Genomic DNA, 23,323 nt, shown 5'->3' with positions numbered 1-23,323 from the left:
AGATCAAATTGTTTTTTTATGTTTAGAACAAATGATCAAACATGTAGAGACACAATAAAAATACATACATCCACAAATAAAGAAAAGACAAAATCAAAACAATGTGAAAAATGTCTAAAAACAAACCAGATGAAGCTCCATTCAAAGTTCCAAGGATTTTTTTTATTTATAAAGGATCTCACAATTATTTCTCATAGCTCTTGTTGTGTTTGTTTTAAACCTCAAAGCTAAAAACTGTGAAACATTCACAATAAAACTTTTAATAACCCTAAAGGGGGAGTCTGTCCTTCGTACTTCGCTGTAAACAATTGATGTGATTGGCTAACGCATCGGTGAGCTCAGACACTACTGAGGGTCCATGTTTTTTGAAGCTACACAACCGTGTCTTTGAGCCATGTATCTCTGAGGATTGTTATGATCACTACATTACATCGTGAGGCCAGATGAAAAAATGCAGAAGTCATCATCCTGGCAGAAATAGAAGACTGTGATTGGTTCATTCCATCTGTCAACATCTTAAGAGGTGTCTCGATCTGAACCATCACAACTAACTGTAAAGTTAGCAAGAAACTCTTTCAGCTGTTTCTTTGCTGAAAGTTGTTATAATCAAGTTTTGTTTCAGTTTTCTTCTACCTACCAAAGCGCTTTACAGTCACAATCCCATTCACACACAGTGTAAAAGGCTCCACTGCCTTTTACACTGACACCAACCTATAACCACCAGGAGCAATGTGAGGTTCAGGGTCTCACCCAAGGACATTTCGACACAAGGGTGAGAAAGGCGGGAACTGAGCCTGTGATTATCCAACCAGAGGTCAACCGTGTTACCTCTGCACCACCTCCAAATGAAGCACAAACGCTATTTAAGTACCCATCTTATTGTCCATCCATGCATTCTCTGAACCCGTTTAATCCCTTTTGGAGTTACATGGTTGCTGGAGCCTATCCCAGCTTCAGTTTGTGTTCACCCTACAGAGGTCACCAGTTAGACAGAGGGTCACACTATCACAGATTTGCTCCTAAGGGAAGAAAGCAGACCCACACATGCATGAGGAGGACATGCACAAAGACAAGACCCAGCCGGGATTCGAACCACCGTGCAGCCCTCCAGTCTTATTGTGAGGCATCATTTTAAATGGAGCTTTGGTTCTGATGAAGAAAACGTTCCTGCTTCTCTCTCCTCAGCCAATGATTCAGCTGGAGAAGCCGGTGCTGCCTGGTACCATGCCGGTGGTGTGGCCCACCATCCTGGACCTGGGCAGGGACGAATGTAAAAGAATTCTTCGGAAACTCGGTAAAAAAAAAAGTTTTTACTTCAGTCTTAAAAGTTAAATTCTCTCCTCTGAGGAACCACTTATGCAGTTGATTTTTTATTCTGAGTCTGAAGCTGCTTCACGTTTGGAGTGTTTCCCTCACAGAGCTGGAGGCGTATGCAGGCGTGATCAGCGCTCTCCGAGCCCAAGGAGACCTGACCAAAGACAAGAAGGACCTGCTGGCAGAGCTCACTAAGATTCTTGGGTAATTATTTTACAGACTCTTCAAAAAAAATCTCTGAAGGTAAAATCTGTTTCATGTTTGTTCTCATCCTGGCAGCATCTCAACAGAGCGCCATCGCGCTGAGGTCCGCCGCGCCGTCAACGATGAACGCCTCACCACAATCGCATATCAGTGAGTCACAAATGATCGTTTGAACGTCAAAATGTTTCCTCAAACAGTTTGGGATGAAGAACATCTGCAGAATTCTTTTCTTGTTTCTGGACTCCTTCTGGCTGTGGGAAGGTTTTTGTGGATGATGGTTCTCAAAGTCGCTCTCTGGAGTCTCAAAGCTACAGAAATGTTTTTGGTTTGGAAAATAACTTAAACTTTCATCTGTTTTTACGTTTCTGCAGATTATTTGTGTTTTTGTGATTTAAGAGCAAATTTTCTTCCAGTTTTATTTTTTTAATTTCTTTTTGCCTGATAATGTTCAGGTTTAGTAGGTGAAATTAAACACAAAAAAGACTTAATGTAATGAATTAATATATGGGAGCATTAAGACTTTTTTCCATAAAGTCAGGTAGATTTTGAGCCTTTCTTAATATACTACAAGTATTATTGTTGCCCAAATACTGTTTTTGCATTTACTTAGGTTCTCTTCGTGTTATATCTTTGATTATCTGAAATATTTGAGGTGACAAAAACATTTTAAAGAGCCACGATCATCTTTTAATCTATTTTCAAAGCGTTTTTTTTTTTTTTAGTACTGTTATGCTGTTTTTAAGCCAAAATCTAGAAATTCATTTCTAAGTTGAGGGTCGAATTGTTGCCCCAGAGTAAAGCTGCCCCCACTCCCCGTTATCCATCTGTTTACTCTCTCCTGCTAGCTTACAGACCCCCACAACCCCAACCCAACATTACTGGTGCCACAAAAATAGCAAGCAACATCGTTTCTATCCAGATGTACAGTTTTGATCCAAGGAAAACAAAGACGTTTATGGATCTATTTGTCTGTAGGTGGATGCATCAGAATGGGGCGGAGCATGGGAGCTTGTAGCGTATTTTCTACAAAAATATTTAATATAACTACTTTTTCAAACAAAATTTTTTCATCTGCTCCTGATTCAAAATGATTTGAATAAATACATTCTCAGAAATTGAATTTTAAGCTTAATATGATTTACATTTGTCCTCCATAATCAGAAAAATGACACAAGAATGTATTAAAAGTGCAATTTTCATTGTAATGGATTTTTAAAGTTTGACTTTTTCTCCTTGCAGATGAAAAAATCTCAATTTTTCTTTTAGAAAGTTTAGTTTGAAACTTTAATCTCTTCAGCTCTGAAATCTTCACGTTACTTTTATTGCTTTGATCTAGAAGTGATCCAGTCTTTGTGTTGTTTCCATCTTCATGTAATCCACTTAAAGCTGCATAGAAAGATTTACTCTGAGCACGTCTCCATCCTCGATTCTCTACCATTTAAAGATCCGGTTTGTTTAAAACCCCAGACTTACAGCAGTGTTTTAGACATTTCTCATCATTATTCTGCTCTGAAAAACGTCCTCCGTTCTGCATCTCTTCTGTCCAGCATGTCGGGTCCGAACAGTTCCTCTGAGTGGTCCATTGAAGGGCGGCGGCTCGTTCCCCTCATGCCTCGGCTCGTTCCTCAGACGGCGTTCACGGCCACTGCCAACGCCGTCGCCAGCGCCACAGCCAGTCAGAACGCCTCGCTGCCACTGCCAGCGGAAACAGGGAACAAAGAGGGTGAGGTTCTAGCTTCTCTAGAACTGAGTTCTTTAAGTGATTTGAAGTTAAACAAAAAAAGCTCATGAAAAAAAAAGAAAATTAAAGAGTTATGGGAGTGTTGACAAGCAATCATTAGATAAAAATGTTTTTTTTAAGCTCTTATAAAGTTTTTTTTTAATCATGTTTTTTTGGTTGTTTATTGTCCAAATTGATTTATTTTGTTGTGACAAAAATATTTATTTTACTGCTGGAATTAAAGCCGACGAGTCATGAGTTTGCACAAATCCCCAGATATTCAGAGGTTGTCTGCTTCCTCCACACAGTGGTGGTGTGTTACTCCTACACCAGCACCACCTCCACCTCCACCAGTGCGACGGCGTCCTGCGGTCCCATCGGAGCGACGGTCAAGTCTCCCCGTCCCGCCAGCCCTTCATCCAACGTGGTGGTGCTGCCCAGCGGGAGCACGGTCTACGTGAAGAGTGAGTGTGTGTCTTCAATAATTGTCTCAGGAAATCCAAAACAAATCAGCTGATCTTTACAACAAAAGACACGTTTTTGTGGAACAGAAGCTGCACTCATAGGAACTTCTGTCTTTTGATTGCTGCACATCAAACAGCAACTTTTGTACTATTTCTTTATTACAAAGCTGAATATTTGAATTTTTTGTTTTCTCATTTTTTAAAACTGTAAATTCTGAATAAGCTTTAGTGACTTTAAAGTATAGCCTCATTCAAAATAGAATATTAGAGATGTATATATTATAAATAATTCCTATTTTAGTAAATCTCTGATCGTAACTTTTGCATTAAATCACCCTTCTGTCTTTTAAAGTGCATAAATACGTCTTAATTATGAGCTTAAAGCATCATCAAGTACTTTATTAATCTCCAGTTTAAATATTTGTTGAACATTTAAAATACATTTTACATACTAACTGAATCAAAATGAATGAAAGTATAGTTTACTGAAGCTTTAGAAACAAATATCATGTGATTCTAAATGTCACACAGTCAGACTTCCTGCCACTAAACATCAAAGTTTCTCCTGAAATCTCATAAAAATGATCATCCTGATATGAAGTCTAACAGAAGTAATGCACTGTTTGGCCTGAAGAGGGCACTGTTACACTGGAAAACTCCATCAACTTTAAATCTACAGAAATGAAAGTTGGACAGTTTACAACACCTTTTTTGTCATTTTCTAAAATGTTGAATTGTAAATAAGCTTCAGAGACTCATTTTGATGTCCATTTTCTGTCGAATATAATATTTTAGATGTATACATCAGGAATAATTTTTAGTTTAGGACACAATTCGTCAGCTGCTGTTTTTTAAAGTGCATAAAATGTATTTTTAGAATGAGTTTGAAGTCTATGACAGTTCACTAAAACCTTTTATTTTTAGAGTTTATTATCTTAAAACAACTTAACAAATTAAAAGTAAAGCAGTATTTTTTTTCAATCATCTGCTTTATTTTAGTATAAACTGCTTTTTAAATCTGGAAAATGAAGCAACAACTAAAGAACATTTTTTTTTGCATAAATGAATCTTTAAATGAACAATAACTCCAAATAAAAATTCAAATCCTGGAGCACAGCTAAGATGAATGAAAAGCTCCTAAAACCGTCCAGAGCTGCTCATTTTCTTTTACCAAGAATGGACAAAAAACTGCCTGGTAATATTTTCCCTCATTTCACCAAAAACTACAATTCCCAATTACCTTTGGTATGCACGTAAAAAAGGCGACTCACCTGCAGATTTTGCTGAAAAATGTGCATTTAGGTCGGCGCGTTGGTGTTTTAGGATATATGACTATATTTCCGTGTTTCTTCCAGGTGTCAGCTGTTCGGATGAAGACGAGAAACCCTCCAAGCGAAGACGCACAAACTCATCCAGCTCGTCTCCGGTGATGCTGAAAGAGGTTTCCAAAGTTTCTCCACCGATGACCAAGAACATCACTGTGCCTGTGAGCGGCAGCCCCAAAATGAGCAACATCATGCAGAGCATCGCCAACTCCCTGCCGCCTCACCTGTCCCCCGTTAAGATCACCTTCACCAAACCCGCAATCCAGACCACCAGCACCACCACCCAGAAGGTGAGCGGCGTTCGCCGTCCGCCGTGCCGTTTCTATCCAGCTTCCTTAACCCCTTTACACTTCCTGTTCAGGTGATCATCGTGACGACGTCTCCCAGCTCCAACTTTGTGCCCAACATCCTGTCCAAGTCCCACACCCACAACAATGCCGCCCTGTCCAAGCTGGGCTCCACCTCCATCCTGACCACGCCCACCCAGAAGCAGACGGTGGTCTTTCCTGCCAGCTCCAGCCCCTCCCCCAGCACCATCGCGGTGACCACGGTGGTGTCCTGCACGCCGTCTGTGGTGATGTCAACCGTAACGCCATGTAGGTCCTCATCCTGATCGGGACGGTTTTTAAAATGTTATTATTGAATAATAAAACCTTTAATTTAAACAGGAAAAAGTACATTTAGATGTAAAAAAATATAAAGAGAGTCAATTTCAATGCAGAACATCAGTGGGGTTTTTGTTCTTATTTTGATCAGATTTCAGACTTTCCAAGATCTCCAAAGGTTTTAATGATGTTTTTTGATGTTAGCTAGTTATTATTCATCAACTGTACAAAGATGTGGAGTAGCTTCAGTCATGTGGAAGGCTTTATACCCCAGAACTCTATTCTAGCAAGTCTGGGAGGTTCAATAGGATCTAGATGGTGAAAACTTTGAGTTTCAATTTGATGAATTCTGAATCAGTTTCTGGAAGCACTTTCTGTCTCTGAGAAGGTTACAACAATATACTAAAGTCCTGAAATTAAATTAAAACTAACTTCATGAAAAATCAAGTTCTTGATTCATTACCTTAATTAAAAATCAGGATTTCCACTCCAAAAGTTGAGTTTTTATGCCCGAGAACTGAACAATCACACCAGATTGGAGGTTGTTTTTGTTTATATACCATAAACATTAGGGCTGCCACCATTAATCGACTAATCAACAACTAATTAACTATGTAGATAGTCGATTAGTCGTTACTTTATATTATATGGAGTTGTAGTGTAGTAAAGTTGAATGTTATAATAGCATTCTGCTAGCTTTTTGGGCTATTTTGGCTTTTATTAAGGTTTTTTTAGGCTATTTTTTAATTTAGCTAATATTTGAGCTACATGCTAGCTGTTTTGGCTAGTTTAGGATTTTTTTTTTTAGCTTTTAGGCTAAGTTGGCATTTAATATTTTAGCTGACTATCAGCTTCAGCGATTTCAGCTGTCAATTTCAGCATCTTCAGTTATCGTCACTAGCATCTTTAGCAGCCAAATTCAGCTTACAGCATTCACACTAGCATTATCGTAGGTAATGTTATATATATTGTTTTTAGTTAGTTTAAAGCTATTGATGGTTAAGATGTGTGCTTAACATCCACTTTGCGCATGACCTGATTAGTCGACTCATCGGAAATACTAATTAGTGATTATTAAATTATTATCAAAATAGTAATTTCTGACTCAGGTCCTGACTCAGGTTTTTTTTAGGAGTTTTTCCTTACCGGGAGGGAGGGTCTAAGGGCAGGGATAACCAGTTTTATTTAGTCTTATTTTTTAATTTTTGTTCATATTTTGAAGCCCAATGAGGCAATTTTCTTTGTGATTTTGGGCTATATAAATAAAATTGAATTGAATTGAATTAATTTATGGCAGCCCTAGAAAACATTCATCTCCTTATGTCATAAGATCAGTAAACTGTTGTCGTTGTCCTGAACTTGCAGCTTCAGCCGGAGTCAAAGTGGCTTCAGCCAGGCTTCCTTCACCCAAGACCCTGGTGGGCTCGCCCACTCAGATCCTGGCCCAGTTCCCCAAGCAGCAGTCCCCCAAACAGCTGCAGCAGACCTCCACCTTAGGAGCTTCCAGCATCAGCCAGACGCAGACCACCAGCACCCCCCCACCAGGGGTCAAACCCACCATTCAGATCAAGCAGGAATCAGGTGAGCTTCTTTGGTTTTCCCATCCTCCTATTTATCTCTTTTAAATTAAATTCAGATTGTTTTCACAATTCTTTCTTTACATATTATGTCAGATAATTTATTATTATTGAGGCATAATATTAATGTTCAGGCTGCTAATCATTGTTTATTGTTTATTATTTTATAGTGCCAGTATCCATATTCATTTCACCTCCTTTTAATTATATTTTCCTTTATTTTTCTTTTATAAATAACACTTCAGTCACGTGCTCCAGGTGTGTACCGTGAGCTCACTTTCCTGTTGGATCAATAACACCGCTAGACGTCTCATTTGGACGGTCAGCACATCTTCACTAGAATTTCATGTATTTTAGCGCGGTGTTTGGACAGGTTACAGCCGTTACCGCCCTTACCATCCGTTTGTTACATTAGAAACCGCGTGCGCTGTCTGCATCTACTTTAGAAAAACGGAGACACAGCTCGGACCTTTTTGCTTGCGGCCGCTCTGCAGCCTGGGTGAGGAGCCCCGCCCCTTCCCTCTGTCTGAGGAGAAGCAGTGTCGATCCGCGTCCTCCATTGTGAAGTCCAGAAAAGTTTATGACAGAAGCTCCTCCCACACGCAGCGGGAGCTTCAGGTGAACAGACTTTAAGACAACCGTCAAACAGCTACTTTAGCGTTTGTCAAAACAAAGGATTTTCATGAATTTGACGCAAATTCCATTGATGTGAACGGACAGTTGATTTAAATTATTCCAGCGCAAGGTGTGTGCGCGGGGGGGTGGGGGCTGGAGTGGTCCACGGTACACACGTGTCCCCAACCGTGGCTTCTGATCCATACGGACCACGGATCATCCGTGATCCGTTACACCCCTACTACTTGGGGCTTTAATTTCTTCTTTATTCTGATTTCATGTCGCCAGGAGTGAAAATAATCACCCAGCAGGTGCAGCCCAGCAAAATCCTGCCCAAACCTTCGTCAGTGTCTCTGTCCAGCAGCAGCTCTTCACCCATCATGGTTGTCAGCAGTAATGGCGCCATTATGACCACCAAGCTGGTTTCTCAGCCAACAGGTTAGAGCCGCAACTCCAAATATTCATCTTTTTATTTTTCTTCTCATAATCTGGTCACATTTAAGAGAAAATTTGATCAAAAACTGTCCCCTTTTTTTAGCTTCTCAGGCAACGTACACAAGGCCAACCGTTAGTCCCAACATCGGCGCCCGAATCACCGCGTCCAGTGGAGGCACCACCTACGTCAAGACCACCAGTGGCAGCATCATCACCGTGGTGCCCAAGTCTCTGGCTACTCTGGGGGGGAAGATCATCAGCAGCAACATTGTTTCCGGTGACGTCCTGCGTCTCACCTCCGACGTACGTTTCTAAACATTCCTGGACTAAAAAAAATCTTTCCGCTGCAGGGACGACCACCAAGATCACCACCATCCCCATGACCTCCAAGCCAAACGTCATCGTGGTGCAGAAGACCACGGGCAAAGGGGCCACCATCCAGGGGCTGCCAGGGAAGAATGTGGTCACCACGCTTCTGAACGCCGGGGTGAGGCGGAGCTTCAGACCCGATTGCATCAACATTTGAGATGTTTGGAAGTTTCACCAAAAAAATCCTGGGGGGGTTAAAGCTGACATAAGATTTTCTTGTCAAACACTGTTTTACTTAAAGAAATAACAGTTTTTTATTCTTTCTTTTATAAAAAATGATGACATTACTGCAGAAAAAAAAACGAGTGTGGCCAAAATCTCTTATGGATATCAAAATAATATTTGATAATCAAGTAAAAAAAAACAAAATACATGTGTTAAGGTTATCCAAAGGAAGTTTAAAATTATTATGGGATGGCAACAGGACCTATGGCTTGGTGGCTATTTTGTGAAAAAGGGTGAAATCTGGCAATTTTTGCACAATGTGCAAAAAGACAACTTTTGTTTTAGCAATTTTCTCAAAATTTCCAACACGCCGCCAGGTTAAGTCTTCAACCACATCAGAACTTTTGTTGACCTTTGACTTCAGTGGGAGGTCGCCATCTTGAATTGAAAAAACAAGAAAATTAAACTGCAAGGATTTCGATCCGTTGCCTCCTAACTTCTTGAACATCATTCGTAAAACTACTTCAGAAAAAACGTTGGTTTTAGAAATGGTAGATTTTGAATGACTTTAGCTCGGAAAGCTCACAAAAGTGTTTTTTTTTCCTCAATTTTCTTGGATATTTTTTAGTGTAATGTTGAGAAAATGTTATACACGAATCATTGGATCAAACTGAGCAAAACAATATGACATATGATGCAAAAATAGAGGGAATGTGGGCGGGGCTAACAAAAGACGTCCGTTGTTAAGGAAAAAAAATTACTTTTGCCAATTCTTCTAAAAATGACATCGGCCTGTTCGTCACCCCCAGGTGACCAAAAAAATAAAATGGTTGCTAAGGAGATAAAACAAATAGAAAAGTCGACATTTTGAAAAAACTTTTTTTTTTCATGAATTTGTCACATGGAGCTCTGACCAACCAGGGTGGCAGAAGGGATGATGAGGGGGGTGTAGCAGCCTGTCAGTCAGAGGGGTTAATGGGGGCGCTCCAAGGTCAATTAGTGCTAATTAATTTTCCTTTTTTTATCGTAAAGGCATCCTGAATCCATCTCAAAGTGCTTCATAAATACGATCTGTTCATTTATTCTTTTTTGCTACTATTAACTAGTTGCAGTCAACCCACCTGAGCTGACAAAGTCCCAGGTGAATGTTGGAGTTGTGTGTTTGCTTCAGGGGGAGAAGAGCCTGCAGGCGGTTCAGGGGACCAAACCCGCCATCATCACCGCCTCCAGGCCCATCACCAAAATGATTGTCACGCAGCCCAAAGGCATGAGCTGTGGAGCTCAGTCCACGGCCACCAAGATCATCCCAACCAAGATCGTCTACGGCCAGCAAGGGAAGACGCAGGTGAGACCTAAAAAGGGTTATAAATGTCAACCGCTGGGGGGTCACACGATGCCATACCTGGGATGCCCACTAGTAGGCGTTGTAGATGCAGAGGAGGATGTCTGTGACGGACAAACGCTTTTTCCTGTGAAGAGAAGATCTGATTGTTTTTAACAAAAGAGAACCTCCTTTTTCTGGTGTAACCGAACACTACGATGACATGTTCCTAAGAAGTGAAAGCAGATGATGATTAAAACGGAAAAAAGTAAAACCCCCTGTTACCAGAAATGTTGTAACTCAATTGTTAAACATGTCCAAAAAAACTGGTAGAAAATATTCTGATCTGATGGACAACAAAAAGTATGATTATTTACAGATAAAAATAATAAAATAAATAAATACATAAAAATAGTAAATAAAATGTATTATTAATTAGAAAAAGCTGTTTACTATTGTGAGACAACCAAAAAATGCACACATGGAAGTTAAATGATAAAAATCATTAAAATAACAAATAAAAATAAGAAAATCTTGACAAATCTACTGAGACCAAACATTCAGAACCAAAGTTTACATAAACAATTTGTGCTTAATAAAAGAGTAATAACCCATGGAAAACAAATCAGTCTATGATTTTTTTATTGGTGTCCAGTTATAAAATTATGACATAAGAGATCAAATGCATACAAGTTACCTATGAATTAACATCCAAATGTCTATTTTATTAAATTCTAAATCCGCATACAATGCTATTATATATGTGGTGTCCCACAAGGTTCAGGTCTCAGACTTTTTACATTTATTTATTTTTAAGTGATTTGTCCAAAATTTACGGCTTCTTGTTTGATGATCATTTGTCTCTATCTCAAAGAAATCACTCCTTTTTTAATAGATTTTTTTGTTTATTAATTGACTTGATTTGTTTTCCAAAATACAATTTCATTAGATTTAAGTTTTCGATTTGGAAACTAATATTTAAACCAATCAAATTTATCTCATAAGAACCTATAGTGATTAACAGAAAAATATCTGAAATGTTTTTGTAATCAACTTGATTTGTTGTATTTTCTACATAATTTTTCTTTTAAGCAAAAAATGAATCTGGCTCTTTATGAGTTAACGTTTTGATAGTCTTTAGTTTCCTGGCATTAAGGAAAAATTAATTGAAGATGGTTTTAAATCAAGTCAATTTGTAAAATGAATTCTAACTGTAACATATTATGAATATTTAATTCATTTAATTTAATTTTAAAGCTAATAAATGTATTAATCTGAAACCTTTAGTTAATTTTTGATCTCCCAGAGCTGCATGTGTTTGTTCATGGGGATTTATATTCTAATTTGGAGCCAAAAACAGCATCAGTTTCTATCTACTTCTAATATTATTCATATACAAAAATTACCTAAAGTACAGTAGGAAAGTTTAATGTTTTAAAAGAAAAATGTACTCTAACGTCCTTCAGCTGTTCATGTTTCAGGGGAATTTAAATGTAACAGACGGTTGTATAAATGGCGGGTAAATCCCCTCGCGGTTCTTGTGCTGCTCTTTGTGCTGCTTTGATGTCACAGTAACTTAGACACGTATGGATTAATAAAATCTATTTAAAAGAGTCTACTAAAGTTTTAAATGTAAGAAACTGTACCCACTGTATGAAACCTCCATGAATGAATCATCGTTTCCTTCTTGACTTTAGATCTGCATGAACACGGTGCTCTTAAAGAATTTGTTTTTTTATCATTTTTAGCACCAAACTTATTTCCAGTGACGTAAACGTCGACATTTACCGACTTTAGTTTATTCTCTGAAGGTTAAAAAAAGGCTTTTTAACACTAAGTATTCACGACATTTCCTTGAACATGTGCAATGACTCTAAAAACTTCTACACTCTGTTGCACAAATCACAAAACCCTTTTTTAAATGTGAGAAAGAGACTCTCAATAACTGTCATAGTTTAGAGAGTAAATGTCAAATTAATTTAAAAACGAAGCTAAAACTGGATAGCTTTTATTTATGTCACATCAGTTTAGTACAAAATGAACGTCAGTGTAAGATTATTATCATAATTATAGTGGAGAAATATTGTTTTATTTCATCAGATAAAACAGATTCAGGCAAACAAAATGAATTAAGGAGTTCCCCAAGGAACCATTCTGGGCCCCCTTCTCTATATGTATATGTATATTAGTTTAGACTATGAAAAAAGCTATCGTTCTACAAATTTACACATGCAATCTTATAAAGATGAGTTTATTTGTGAATTAGAGTTTATTTATATAGATCAAAGGTCTTTCTTTAGGTGATTCTTTAGAAATTCTGAAGACTTTCTGTAAATCTTGTTCCCTTGAGTCGGATCGAGTTGGAGGTCCAGAACACTGGATTCCTCATCGACAGCAAGACAGCAGCAATCATGAACTCACACGCAAAAATATGAAATTAATTTAGCATAAGTCAATCTTGATATCTGTTCCCAAAATAAATGTTATGCTTTAAATTCTAAAATGAACTTAAATAAAACTGAAAGTAACCAGAAACCAAAACTGAAACTGAACTTCCTGCTGCCTTTTATCACATTTTATATGTCGAGTTTCCTTAGTTTTCATTTCTTCAGACCAGGACAGGTCAGTGGAAGGGGATGTTGGAGCTCACAGTGACAGCAGCTGCTCTTTGGAGTTGAAACAGAAACAAACTGAGCAGGAAGATTAAAGAGCGAAAGGAATGATGGCAGGAGGATTTGTGACTAACAGCAACAGTTCTCTTTACAGTTCATCTGTAAAAAAAGACTAACAATATTTTAATGTTTTTTTGCATCAAAGTTCATCAGCGCTTCATCTATAAATGTGTTCTAAACATGACACTTAACCTAATTACTTTTGCTGCAAATTTTTCATGTTAAAGCTTTATTTATTTATTTATTTATTTTTTAATTTAATTTAAAGGCCACGTCGAACAGCTGCTATGTACCTTTTGCGTATTTTGCACACATAGTGCATTTCTTTTAGACTCTTAGACAACTTTGTGCTTCCTGAAATCGCAGTTAGACCTCGAATTTTGAAAGCCTTCGTCTTGGTTGCCTCCAGGTTCTCATCAAGCCGAAGCCGGTCTTCCAGACGGCGGTGGTGAGCGAACAGGCCAGGCAGCTTGTGACGGAGACGCTGCAGCAGGCGACCCGCTCGGCAGAGCTGAGCCAGGCTCAGAGCTCAGGGCAGGACGGGGCGGCGAAGGACGAAACGGGGGGTCTGGCGGAGGCCACCAGCTCCACTGGCGAGGTCCCGCACAGCAGCGGTCAGGGTGGGTCTCTGTTCCGCTCCTTTTGGGGACCGCCCCTTTCATCCCAGAGATTCATTTGGCAGCATGTCTGCGTTTAATCCATGAAACCAACAACATCTGAACTTTTACAAAGACGATGTGCATGTTGAGCATATGAACTGAAAGTGCTTCACTGATCAGCACCAGCTCCACTGAGTAAGTGTGTTTGTGTGTTAACCTGGGGGCGGAGCTAGCAACACAGAATCTTCCTGGAAGGGGCGGTTCCCCACATTGTGACATCACAATGTGGGGAATTGTTCGTTTTGGTGGGTTGGGAGGTGCTGGTGCTCAAAGAGCAGAGTTTAGAGGAATACTCAGATGTGTCAATGGAGAAAAATAGAGCTTTTGGGGTTTTTTTCATAAGAAAATTTACATTATAAATTAATTAAAAGCTCAAAAACTTGATTTTGTATGAAATATTCCATTGAATGACCAAATGCAGCACTTTTTACTTCAAAAATTGAAGTAAAAAATACCTTTTTTTTTTTAAAAGTAAAGTTAAAAAAATGTTCTAGTTACTAACTTGTGCGCACAGGTCAGTATCTTGTGTGCACCAGTTAGTGTCCAGAAGTTTTTTTAACCTTATTTTTAGAATGTTTTATTTTTGTACTTAATTTTTTTTTACTTCAATATCCTTTTAGGTGTATTAAATGATTCATTGTCATTGTTTTGTTTTATTTGGAAACTTTAAATTCTAAAAGTACACTGACCTAAATAAAATATTTTTTAACTTTTAGTGAAAGTAACAATACTTAAACAATATAACATTTAACTGAGATGGAGGTACTAGTTTAATCTACAATTGAGAATTTGCTATTTTTCGGTTATAGATTCCCTAATTTTTTACTTGAATCAATCAATTATTTTTATTCTTTTTAAACCTGCACTGTCTTTTATGTTTTTATTTTGGTTCAGATGGTTTGAGGAGTAATTCTGTTTGTCTCTCCCTTCCCAGAGGTGCAGACTGTAGTGCACCTGGTGTCCTCCAGGGAGCAGGATTGGGCTGAACAGGAAGTGGCCGTGGAGTCGAGCCCCACGGTTATCTACCAGGAATTAAGCGGTGGGGAATCCCAGTCCGCCACCTCCACCATCAGAGCTCTTCTGGAGCTCCAGCAAACAAAAGGTGAGACTCATGATGTTTGGTCTGAGCCGCCGGCCTGCAGTCATGAGCTTTTGTTTTTACATTGAACATGAACCCGTGGAACAGGTGAAGCTGGAAAGTTTCCATGGAATTTTTTCGAACCAGGATATAAGGGGTGGTTGACATAGATCCTCGTAGAGCTGATGCTTTTCTACACATGATTTGAAATCCCCCAAAGAGGCTTAATTGCCTCTTGAAGCCTGTAACCCGAGCTGCTGAGCAGATGCTGCGGAGCAGACGCCACGCTCAGCTGGAGAGCAGGTGATTTCCAGGTGCTGATGCTGGAAATAGAATGGATTCTGTCACCTGTTCAGACGAAACTCCCCTTTGTACTGTCGTCATTTTCTTAAAAATAGATTTAAATCAAAATAGGTAGAACTTAAGGGTTAAAATGTGAACATTTCTATTTTGATTTATTAACGCACTTTTTATACATAAGTACTTTACAAAATAAAAGCATTTCTCCACTTTAAAGCTAAAAGTCAAAGCAAAGACTTTTACACAAAATATAATGAAACACAAAATTAATAAATAAGTAAAGTTTGTGAGCAAATCCAAAACAAAAAAAATAGCCCATTAAATCTCCTGTAGTTTCAATCACGTCTTCTAATTTTTTTCTGTTTATTAATGCTCTTTTTTGTGTTTTAAAATTCACATTTGCTGCAATAAAAGCCTGATGGAGATCTGAAAAGGCTTTTTATGAACGTTTTTAAGTTGTAAATAACAAACTTATATCCTTAAGGTGAATTTGGGTGAATATTTTAGGTGTTCAAGTTTGAGATAAACATTAAAAATACGTGGACTGATGTAAATACTAAAAATTTATTTTGTAATAATAATTTTTATGAAAATAAGGCGTTTTATAGAACTCCTAGTCCTGTTTGGCAATAAGCATTATGGAATTAATTAATTAAAGTTGTGTAATCATGCACATGTGAGGAAAGATTTCACCAGAGCTTACCAGCAAAAGCTGAGCTTTAGGAAACACACCTCTTTATTAATGACAGCTTTTTTAAGAAAACAATTCCCAGTAATCGTAGAAAACCTTCTTCCTGCAGTGAAGGACAACGCCGACGCCAAACCCCGGCAGCTCACCATCGACCTCAGTCAGATGGCGGTCCCCATCCAGCTGGCCCAGGAGAAGAAGCCCAGCCCCGAGTCGCCCAGGCCGTCCACGTCCGAGGCAGAACCCAGAAGTGAGGCAGCAGGTAATCGCTGCAGCACTTCCTGTTTCCAGCTGTGAGGCGGCAAATTCAGTGGAAAATACGAAAAGATTTGCTCATCCCTTCCGTCGGTCACGCGGTCAAATCCCTCTTCCCTTTTTGGTTTTCCTTTGGTAAACAGAAGCTGGTGATGTGAGCGCATGTGTGTGCGCATGTGAGTCCTGTCATGCACTTGTCATCATCACTACTGTTTCCACAGCAACCAAGACTAAAGCGGGGGTGTCTGCAGAGGACAAAAACGTGGTCATGTCCTCCAGCCAGCCGCCGGGGAAGTCCTCGAAGAGTAGCAGTCAGGTTACCGTGGTAACCAAACCAGCGCCAGCATCAACTTCTGCGTCTCACGCGGTGAGAATGAAGAACACCTGGACAACATGAATAACACCAGAGTGCAGTGTGGGAAACACTAAGTTTGGTCTTTACACCAAAGTTTAAACTTCTGAGTTACAAAAGCTTTCTTTACAGAGAACAACAGACATCCCATAATAAAAATAAGCAATACGATAGATATAAAAACACGGGGATACCTGTGTGCACATTTAGACCAAACCTCCACTTTCTGCTCACAAATAAAACTCAAACCTGGAGGTTTTAGGAGCTGCAATTCCACAAATGACCACTAGTGGTGAGTGGCAGAAAAGAGCAACTGTCAATAGTCTCACAACAATTAGGGATTTAAAACTGTGAGGAGTTTTTTTATCTATATAATTTCTGTATTTAACTGATAACCCATTTAATACAGAAGAGTATTAGGACAACCAAGAAAAAAATATGATCTAAAAGTTGTAAAATGAAGAAAAATGTTGAAGTCAACACTTTATGAGAATGTAGACCTACAATTATTAAAGAAAAAATAAACATTTTACAAGAATTATCAGAACATTATGAGAAAAAAATTATGAATTAACATGTAAAATTAGACATTTTTTTAAATTACAAGAATGATGCACAATTTTGGGGTAAAATTCAATTTTTTTCTGGGATTAGGTTGTAAAATTATAAGAAAAAAAATTAAAGAATTGAGTTAAGATTTTAAGTCATAAAATTCTGAAAAAATGTCTACATTTGACCAGAATAATGTTCTGTTTTTTAAAAAAGTCATACATTTAAGGGAGTACATAAATTAAATATTTAAATAACCAGAATATTACAAGAATTATGTTGTAAAACTTTTTTAAAAAGTCAGAATTTTCAGAAATTACGTTTTTAATATTATGAGAACATTTTTTACAAGAATAAAAATATGCAGTTTAAGAAAATAAAGTCACAAAATTATGAGAAAAGGGTCGAAATTTTACAAGAATATTGTCTTAAAATAATTATAAAATGGTCAGAATTTTTACAGGAACAACGTCACAAAGTTTTGAGTGAAAAATGAACATTTTATGAAAATATTGTATCATTTTTTTTAAAACAAACATTATTTTTGAGGGGATTAAGCTGTAGAATTAAGAGAAAAAAATAAGATTAAAGTAAATATTTAAAATTTTATAATTATGAAAAATGTTTAATCAGACCAAAATAACAAAATTTTGAAAAAAGTCATAATTTAAGGAAATTAAGTTGAAAAATAAGAAAATAAAAAAAAATCATAAAAGAACTTAACATTTCAAGAAAATATAGTTACAAAATTATGAGAAAAGGGTCAAACTTTTATGAGAATAAAGTCTGAAAAATCAAAGAAAATTGTCAATTTTTAGAGGAACAATGTTTGAGTTTTAGGGAAAAAGGTAAAAATTTTACAAGAATAAAGTCGTAAAATTATTTGGAAAAAGGTCAACATTTAACAAGAATGGGGTTGTATAATAACTTAAAAAACTGTCAAAATTTACTGGAACAATGTTGTTTGAATATTAGAAAGAAGTCAACATTTTGCAAAAATTAAGTCATAAAATTATAAGAAAAAAGTTAAATTTTTAATGAGAATTAAATAATAAATGTTTTAATTTAAAGTCTGAGTTTTACAAAGAAAAAGTCAAGCTTTTTTGAAAAAAAAAAAAAGTAATTTCATGAAGATAAATTTAGACAGATTTGGTGAGATTCTTGATCCGTGTGACGTCCATCCTATTTCTCTGGATGAACAAGTAATGTTTGTCTTTGATGAAACATCAAATCTAAACTTCTTTTCTTTTTGTATTTAGAAACAATAACTTCATTGTTGAACTGAAGGAAACTTAGACAATAGCTATGATATAAATAGTCACTTTCTGCTGAATTTGACTGAGTTTTGTTCAATAATTACATTTTAAAAACTCACTCTGGTTCCTCTTATCTTTTATTGTTTCATAAAAAAACAGAAAAAAAGACATTTAAATGAATCTCAGTGTTATAGAAACAGTTTAATGAGGATCTTCCGTCAGCTGCCGTGACTCCGCCCTCTGGCGCTCGGCTCAGACTGGTCTGTGGGCTTGTTTTCAGGTGTCAGACGTTCCGACCAAAACCGAATCCGGGCTGGAGGCGTCCGAGCTGGAGGGCGACACCCTGGACCCGCAGACCGGTTTGTTTTACCGCTCCAGTCAGACGTCTTCAGACGCCGTCAAGCTCTCTGCGGCGACTCAGCAGCCGCCGCCGTCGTCGTCGAGTAAAGCTGAAGCCGAGGAGAGTCGACACACCTCCACCCCCGCCCAACAAACGCCGCCGCCGCCACAACTCCACAGCAAACCCCAGATGAGCCAGCCTCCCTCCTCTTCCTCGGCCACGCCCCCTCTGACCAAGAAGATCCTCAAACCCCGAGAAGTGGCCCCGCCCAAGCCACAGCTTTTAACGCCGATCCCCAAAGACAAGCCCCTCCCTCCGCCGTCCCAAGCAGCGACAAAGGCCACGACCCCAAGCACGCCAACCAAAACTCCGGTGACGCCGCAGCTCCCGAAGCTGCAGCAGGCCCCCACCTCCCTCCACAGACCGCTGCACTCCCCCATGTCCCACCCCCCTCCGCTGCAGGCGCACCACCCCATCAGCACGGAGAAGGCGGCGTCCAGCCAGGTGAGGGTCTCTCCATGAATCCGCCCCCCCCTTTGGCTGTTCTCAGCTTAACAGACATGATCTCTTTACAGCCAATCATCACGCAGAGCGCCACCGTCACCAAGATCACCTTCGGAAGCCCCCACCACCCCTCCCCGGTCTTCAGCAGCGGGGAGGCGGCCGCTAAGCTGATCCCGGAGTCCAGCTCGGGGGCCGGGGGGGACAAGCCCTCGGTGTCGGACATCCTGAAGATCTCCATGATGGAGGCGGAGATCGACCCCAGCACGGAGCCCATGGTGGTGGACTCCTCCAGCGACTGCGGCCCCCTGGGAAAAGCGCTGGAGGTGCAGGCGGTGTCGGGCACGCTGGACTCGGGGCAGTTCATCAGCAGCTCGGGGGTGTCCGTGCACCGCGCCAAGCCGCAGCAGTTCAGCTGCATGCAGGGCCTCGCCGCGCAGAGCAGCAAGGACGACCTGGAGGTCATCGAGGTGCGTCTCCGCCCCCACACCGCTGGGTTCTCCAAAATAAAACTAAGACTGGGTTGATAAAATCGATTTGAATGGATTTAAGCTTAACAGATCAATAATCAAGTTATAAAAATATAAATCAGTTTAGCATATAATGCTAAAGTCTGCTAGCTTGATGCTAACGTTTAATGGAATTTCCCATAGGGCGGCTAATGCTAACGCTCAGTCGACCTAAACATTCATTGCTGACTAAATGAATGAAAACACATAGTAGATAATTAATAGAATTCTAAACAAATATGTCTAAATGTGTAAACTCAAAATTTAATTGAATTGAAGAATCGAAAAAAATCAGAATCAATTTTGGTGGATCGATTCATTTCTGGAAACTATAATCTTTATTATTTTTATCCTAAATAAAACAGGTGAAAGACATTCATTCATACAAACTCAGATCAAGGTTTTCATTAGAGCTGCAGGTTTTTTCTTTCTTTGTCCTCATTTATTCACGTAAACAAGTCGTATATTCTCCACAATATCATTTATACATAAACACATCAAGAAGAAAAAAAGATAAAAGTCTAAACCTAAATCTAATTTTATTTAAGCTCCTGAGCTTTTCCCATTTTGCAGTAATTATCTGAAATGTTCTTTAAAAGACCCACTCTGATAAAAATATATTTTTTAAAGTTTTTGTGGGTTTTTTCTGATGGAAAGGGAAAAAAATAGTAAATTAAGATGAAATTTGAATTTTTTAAATCGTTGTGAATCAGGAGAAGATGAAAGAAAAAATCGTATTTGTGACGGAAAAAAATATGTTGGGCGGGGCCACAAGCTCCCTGCTCCGCCCCATTCTGATGCATCCACTAGATAAATAGATCCATGAACGTCTTTGTTTTCCACGTCTGAACTGGAATCTGGTTTAAAACTCTACAGCTGATATTGGTCGTTGCACCACTAATGTTAAGTTCAGGTTGTGAGGGGCTGTAAGCTCATTGGAGATGATGGGAAATGAGTGCAGGCTTACAACTCGGAGGTAAAAATTCTAATGTATTCTTGCTGCTCTGCAGAAACTATGTCCTAGACAACGACAGATTTTTGCTAAAACAACATAATCATAATTAAAAGGTGACTAGGAACGCTTTAAAATGGATCCAAAGATGATCTGAGTGTAATTTGAAACTATGAAACCTATATTTACGAGCACACACACGTCCTTTGTTCCTGTGTTAGTGTTATACATTTATCTAATCTTCAACATTTCCTCCTAAACTGCTAAAGCTAACAGGAAATACAGTATATCATCTGTGAAAAAGAGTTAAGGTCTAAACCTGAAAATAAATTTAGATTTTTTTGCTTCATCAAACCAGTCAGGTGAAATAGTTCATTTAGTTTGTCTGTGTGGGAAAACTTGTCAAAGGTTGTGTTGAGGCAGAGAGGCTGCTGGGAATTCCATTTGAACCCTTCTTTTGGCTCTAGTTTCCTCCACAATATCAGTTCTGCAGGTTTGAATTTCAACTTTTACTTTTTGAAATCACCTTGCTCAGCAGGTTGACTCTGTTTTTGTTCCTGAACCGCCTGATTTACTTGAGCGCTACGTAAACTTCCACTCCAGAGACACGTGAACGCTGTGAAAGTCCCACTTTGAGTGATGGTTTACACCGACGCCTGCAGCGGTTCACACGGTCATGATGACAAATCGGTTTACTCTGGTTACAGTCCAAGCTTCTGTAGTTTTTCTCTCATTTCAAAATCATCTGTCTTTGTTTCTAACTTGACATTTTACTCATAAATAAAAGTCCTCAAGTATAAAACAATCGATTACTTCACAAAAACACACATTTAAATGACAAAAACAGTTTACAGCATCTTCCAAAATACACATGGAGGTTCTGTTTTTACACGTACACATCAACAAACGGGTTTTAACGTTGAATCTGACAGAAACTTTCTAAATTAAACATCAAACTAACATGAAATAAGCATGATTTTATTATTTCATGTCACTCTCCATACACACTTCTGACCGTTGACTGTATATGAGAACTGAACCGAGTGACTCCTCCCCTCTGGCGTTCCAAACAGGAAGTACTTGCTGGCTACAGAAAGCTAGAATCCCAGAGACTTCTATTGAGGAATAAACAGTTATTAATCATTCTAGTGGTCAGAATAACCATTCTTGCTCTGATACTTATTTTCTTTATAATTTTATACGTTTTTTTCAAGTTATAAACCAACCAACCTTATCTAATCTAATCTAATCTAATCTCAACATCTAAGATCAAAGCAGCTGATAGGAAAACTCTGATAACCCAGCATTGTAGCAGCTTTAAACGCATCATTAAACACAAATCACGCATCACATTTGTGCGTAAATGTGGTTGTGTGTGTGTGTAACAAGTGATTTGTGCGTAATTTTTAGACATTTTTGTGTGTACTTAGTTTCAAACTGTTGTAATTTAAAGTGTTGCATGTGTAAATTGTATTTTTTTTTTATTTTTTATTTTTTTGTACTTATTCACAAAATATATTGTATGAGTTACAAATCAATAATTACACACACACAAATCCAAAGTTACACACAAATCAAGAATCACACTCACACAAATCTGTTTGAGTCTGAAGCTTCATAACATGAAGCTTCAGACAGTCTGCTTTAAAGTTTGGACCCAATGTGGATTCTACAGCTTCATCTCCTTTAGTATTAAATCTTTAGCATTTTTAGATCAATATTCTGTGTTTTTGTGTCAAAATGACTCAAATTATAAACCTGTGACGTAGTTTAGGCGTAGCACCTCTAGGGGGAGCTCTACAAAAACAGAAGAATGTTTAGAAACAACAGTTAGAGATGACATCTGTGCACGGATGGTCGTGAAGGTCCAGCTCTGACCTGCTGCATGTCTGCAGGTCATCCCGCAGTTCTCCATCCTGCCGGACTCCAGCCAGTCCAACGTGGTGGTGGAGCCCAGCGGCTTCCTGGAGATCACCAACTTCACCAGCCAGCAGCTGGAGGAGGACAGCCCCATGGAGCAGGAGGTGGACAGCAGCAACGACGAGGCCGCCACCGCCAGCCCCCCCGACCAGCCCTAGCTCAAACCAGCAGGTTCCACTGGGGGGGTTGCTGGTCGCTCCTCCGAACTGACGGACATGTGGTTTTTATTGCCAAACGTGAAGGCGGTGAACGCACGACCTTCCGGTCTGCTTCTGCGAGGACGTTTACAGACACGCTGAGCGGTCGGGGATTTTTTTTGGGTCCACTGTATTTCAGAAACGTAATCCCTGGCTGTGCTGATGGCTGTACAGATCTTTGTTACATAAACTGTCTTCTTCTACCGACTTTGTAACGTTAAACTTTCCCGACGCTCCCGGGATTCACGTCTTCAGGAGAGGGAACAAAGACGGAGCAGATCCTGCTTTTTCTGAAGGAGCAGAACCAGGAAAGAAACTCGAGAGAGCTCTGAAGAAAAAAGAAAAACCACCTTTTGTTTGTTTGTTTGTTTAAAATATATTCTATAGTTCAAAAAGAGCTGCCGTGAAAATTTAAGAAGTATGCATTTATTTTTGCATAGTGTGTTTAAACTTTCAGTTATTTTCTATATTTTTAAACTAGACGACGTAGTAATCCACACAATATCTCACCTGAATAGGAAATGCATAACGTAGTTTCTGCATTGAAAAACAAAAATGTCTGTTTCTGTTTTGTCCATGAAATCATTAAACTGTTTTAAGTTTTCAGTTAAATCATTTCAAACTGGTTTTTGTCTGCAGTTTTCGACGATTCTCCTCTTAATCAGTTTTTTTTTTCATTTTAAGAAGAAAACTACAGTCTTTCTGGCTTTGTTCAAACCAAAGGCATGCTGGGAATTCTGGAAAGGTCTGCATTTCCTGCTCCTGCAGGTTTCCTTTTGAAGGAACCAGTTTCCTCCCTGCAGCGATCGGAGCGCCCGGACAGGATTTCCAGAAATATTTATCATCACAACAAGAATCTAACAATATCCAGAAATATAAACACGCATTTATGTTTCTTACAAAACATTTTGTTAAAGATTAAAGGAACCACATGAGCTTTGAGAGACTTTTAAACCGCTGTGAACACACAGCAGTAAAGAA

At 38.8% G+C, this 23,323-nt stretch overlaps 1 protein-coding gene across 1 annotated transcript in view; it reads left to right on the top strand.

The window, feature by feature from the left end:
- Positions 1–22,954, top strand: part of emsy (EMSY transcriptional repressor, BRCA2 interacting) — a 24,146-nt gene extending 1,192 nt beyond the window's left edge. The window contains exons 2-20 of the mRNA XM_024263961.2: positions 1,186–1,294; positions 1,419–1,518; positions 1,594–1,668; positions 3,066–3,241; positions 3,547–3,702; positions 5,058–5,317; positions 5,389–5,623; positions 6,998–7,213; positions 8,113–8,262; positions 8,363–8,536; positions 8,610–8,746; positions 9,965–10,138; positions 13,196–13,406; positions 14,380–14,547; positions 15,624–15,773; positions 15,988–16,133; positions 18,204–18,767; positions 18,839–19,234; positions 22,121–22,954. Coding sequence (XP_024119729.1) covers positions 1,189–1,294; positions 1,419–1,518; positions 1,594–1,668; positions 3,066–3,241; positions 3,547–3,702; positions 5,058–5,317; positions 5,389–5,623; positions 6,998–7,213; positions 8,113–8,262; positions 8,363–8,536; positions 8,610–8,746; positions 9,965–10,138; positions 13,196–13,406; positions 14,380–14,547; positions 15,624–15,773; positions 15,988–16,133; positions 18,204–18,767; positions 18,839–19,234; positions 22,121–22,303 — 3,777 coding nt within the window. The 5' untranslated portion in view covers positions 1,186–1,188 and the 3' untranslated portion in view covers positions 22,304–22,954. The remainder of the gene's footprint in view (positions 1–1,185; positions 1,295–1,418; positions 1,519–1,593; positions 1,669–3,065; positions 3,242–3,546; positions 3,703–5,057; positions 5,318–5,388; positions 5,624–6,997; positions 7,214–8,112; positions 8,263–8,362; positions 8,537–8,609; positions 8,747–9,964; positions 10,139–13,195; positions 13,407–14,379; positions 14,548–15,623; positions 15,774–15,987; positions 16,134–18,203; positions 18,768–18,838; positions 19,235–22,120) is intronic.
- The last annotated feature ends 369 nt before the right edge of the window (positions 22,955–23,323 follow it).

This window comes from Oryzias melastigma, linkage group LG14 (assembly GCF_002922805.2).
Source record: "Oryzias melastigma strain HK-1 linkage group LG14, ASM292280v2, whole genome shotgun sequence".
NCBI classification, from domain to species: Eukaryota; Metazoa; Chordata; class Actinopteri; order Beloniformes; family Adrianichthyidae; genus Oryzias; species Oryzias melastigma.
Note: the sequence above shows the minus strand (reverse complement) of the source record. Positions and strands in the feature narration are given on the sequence as shown.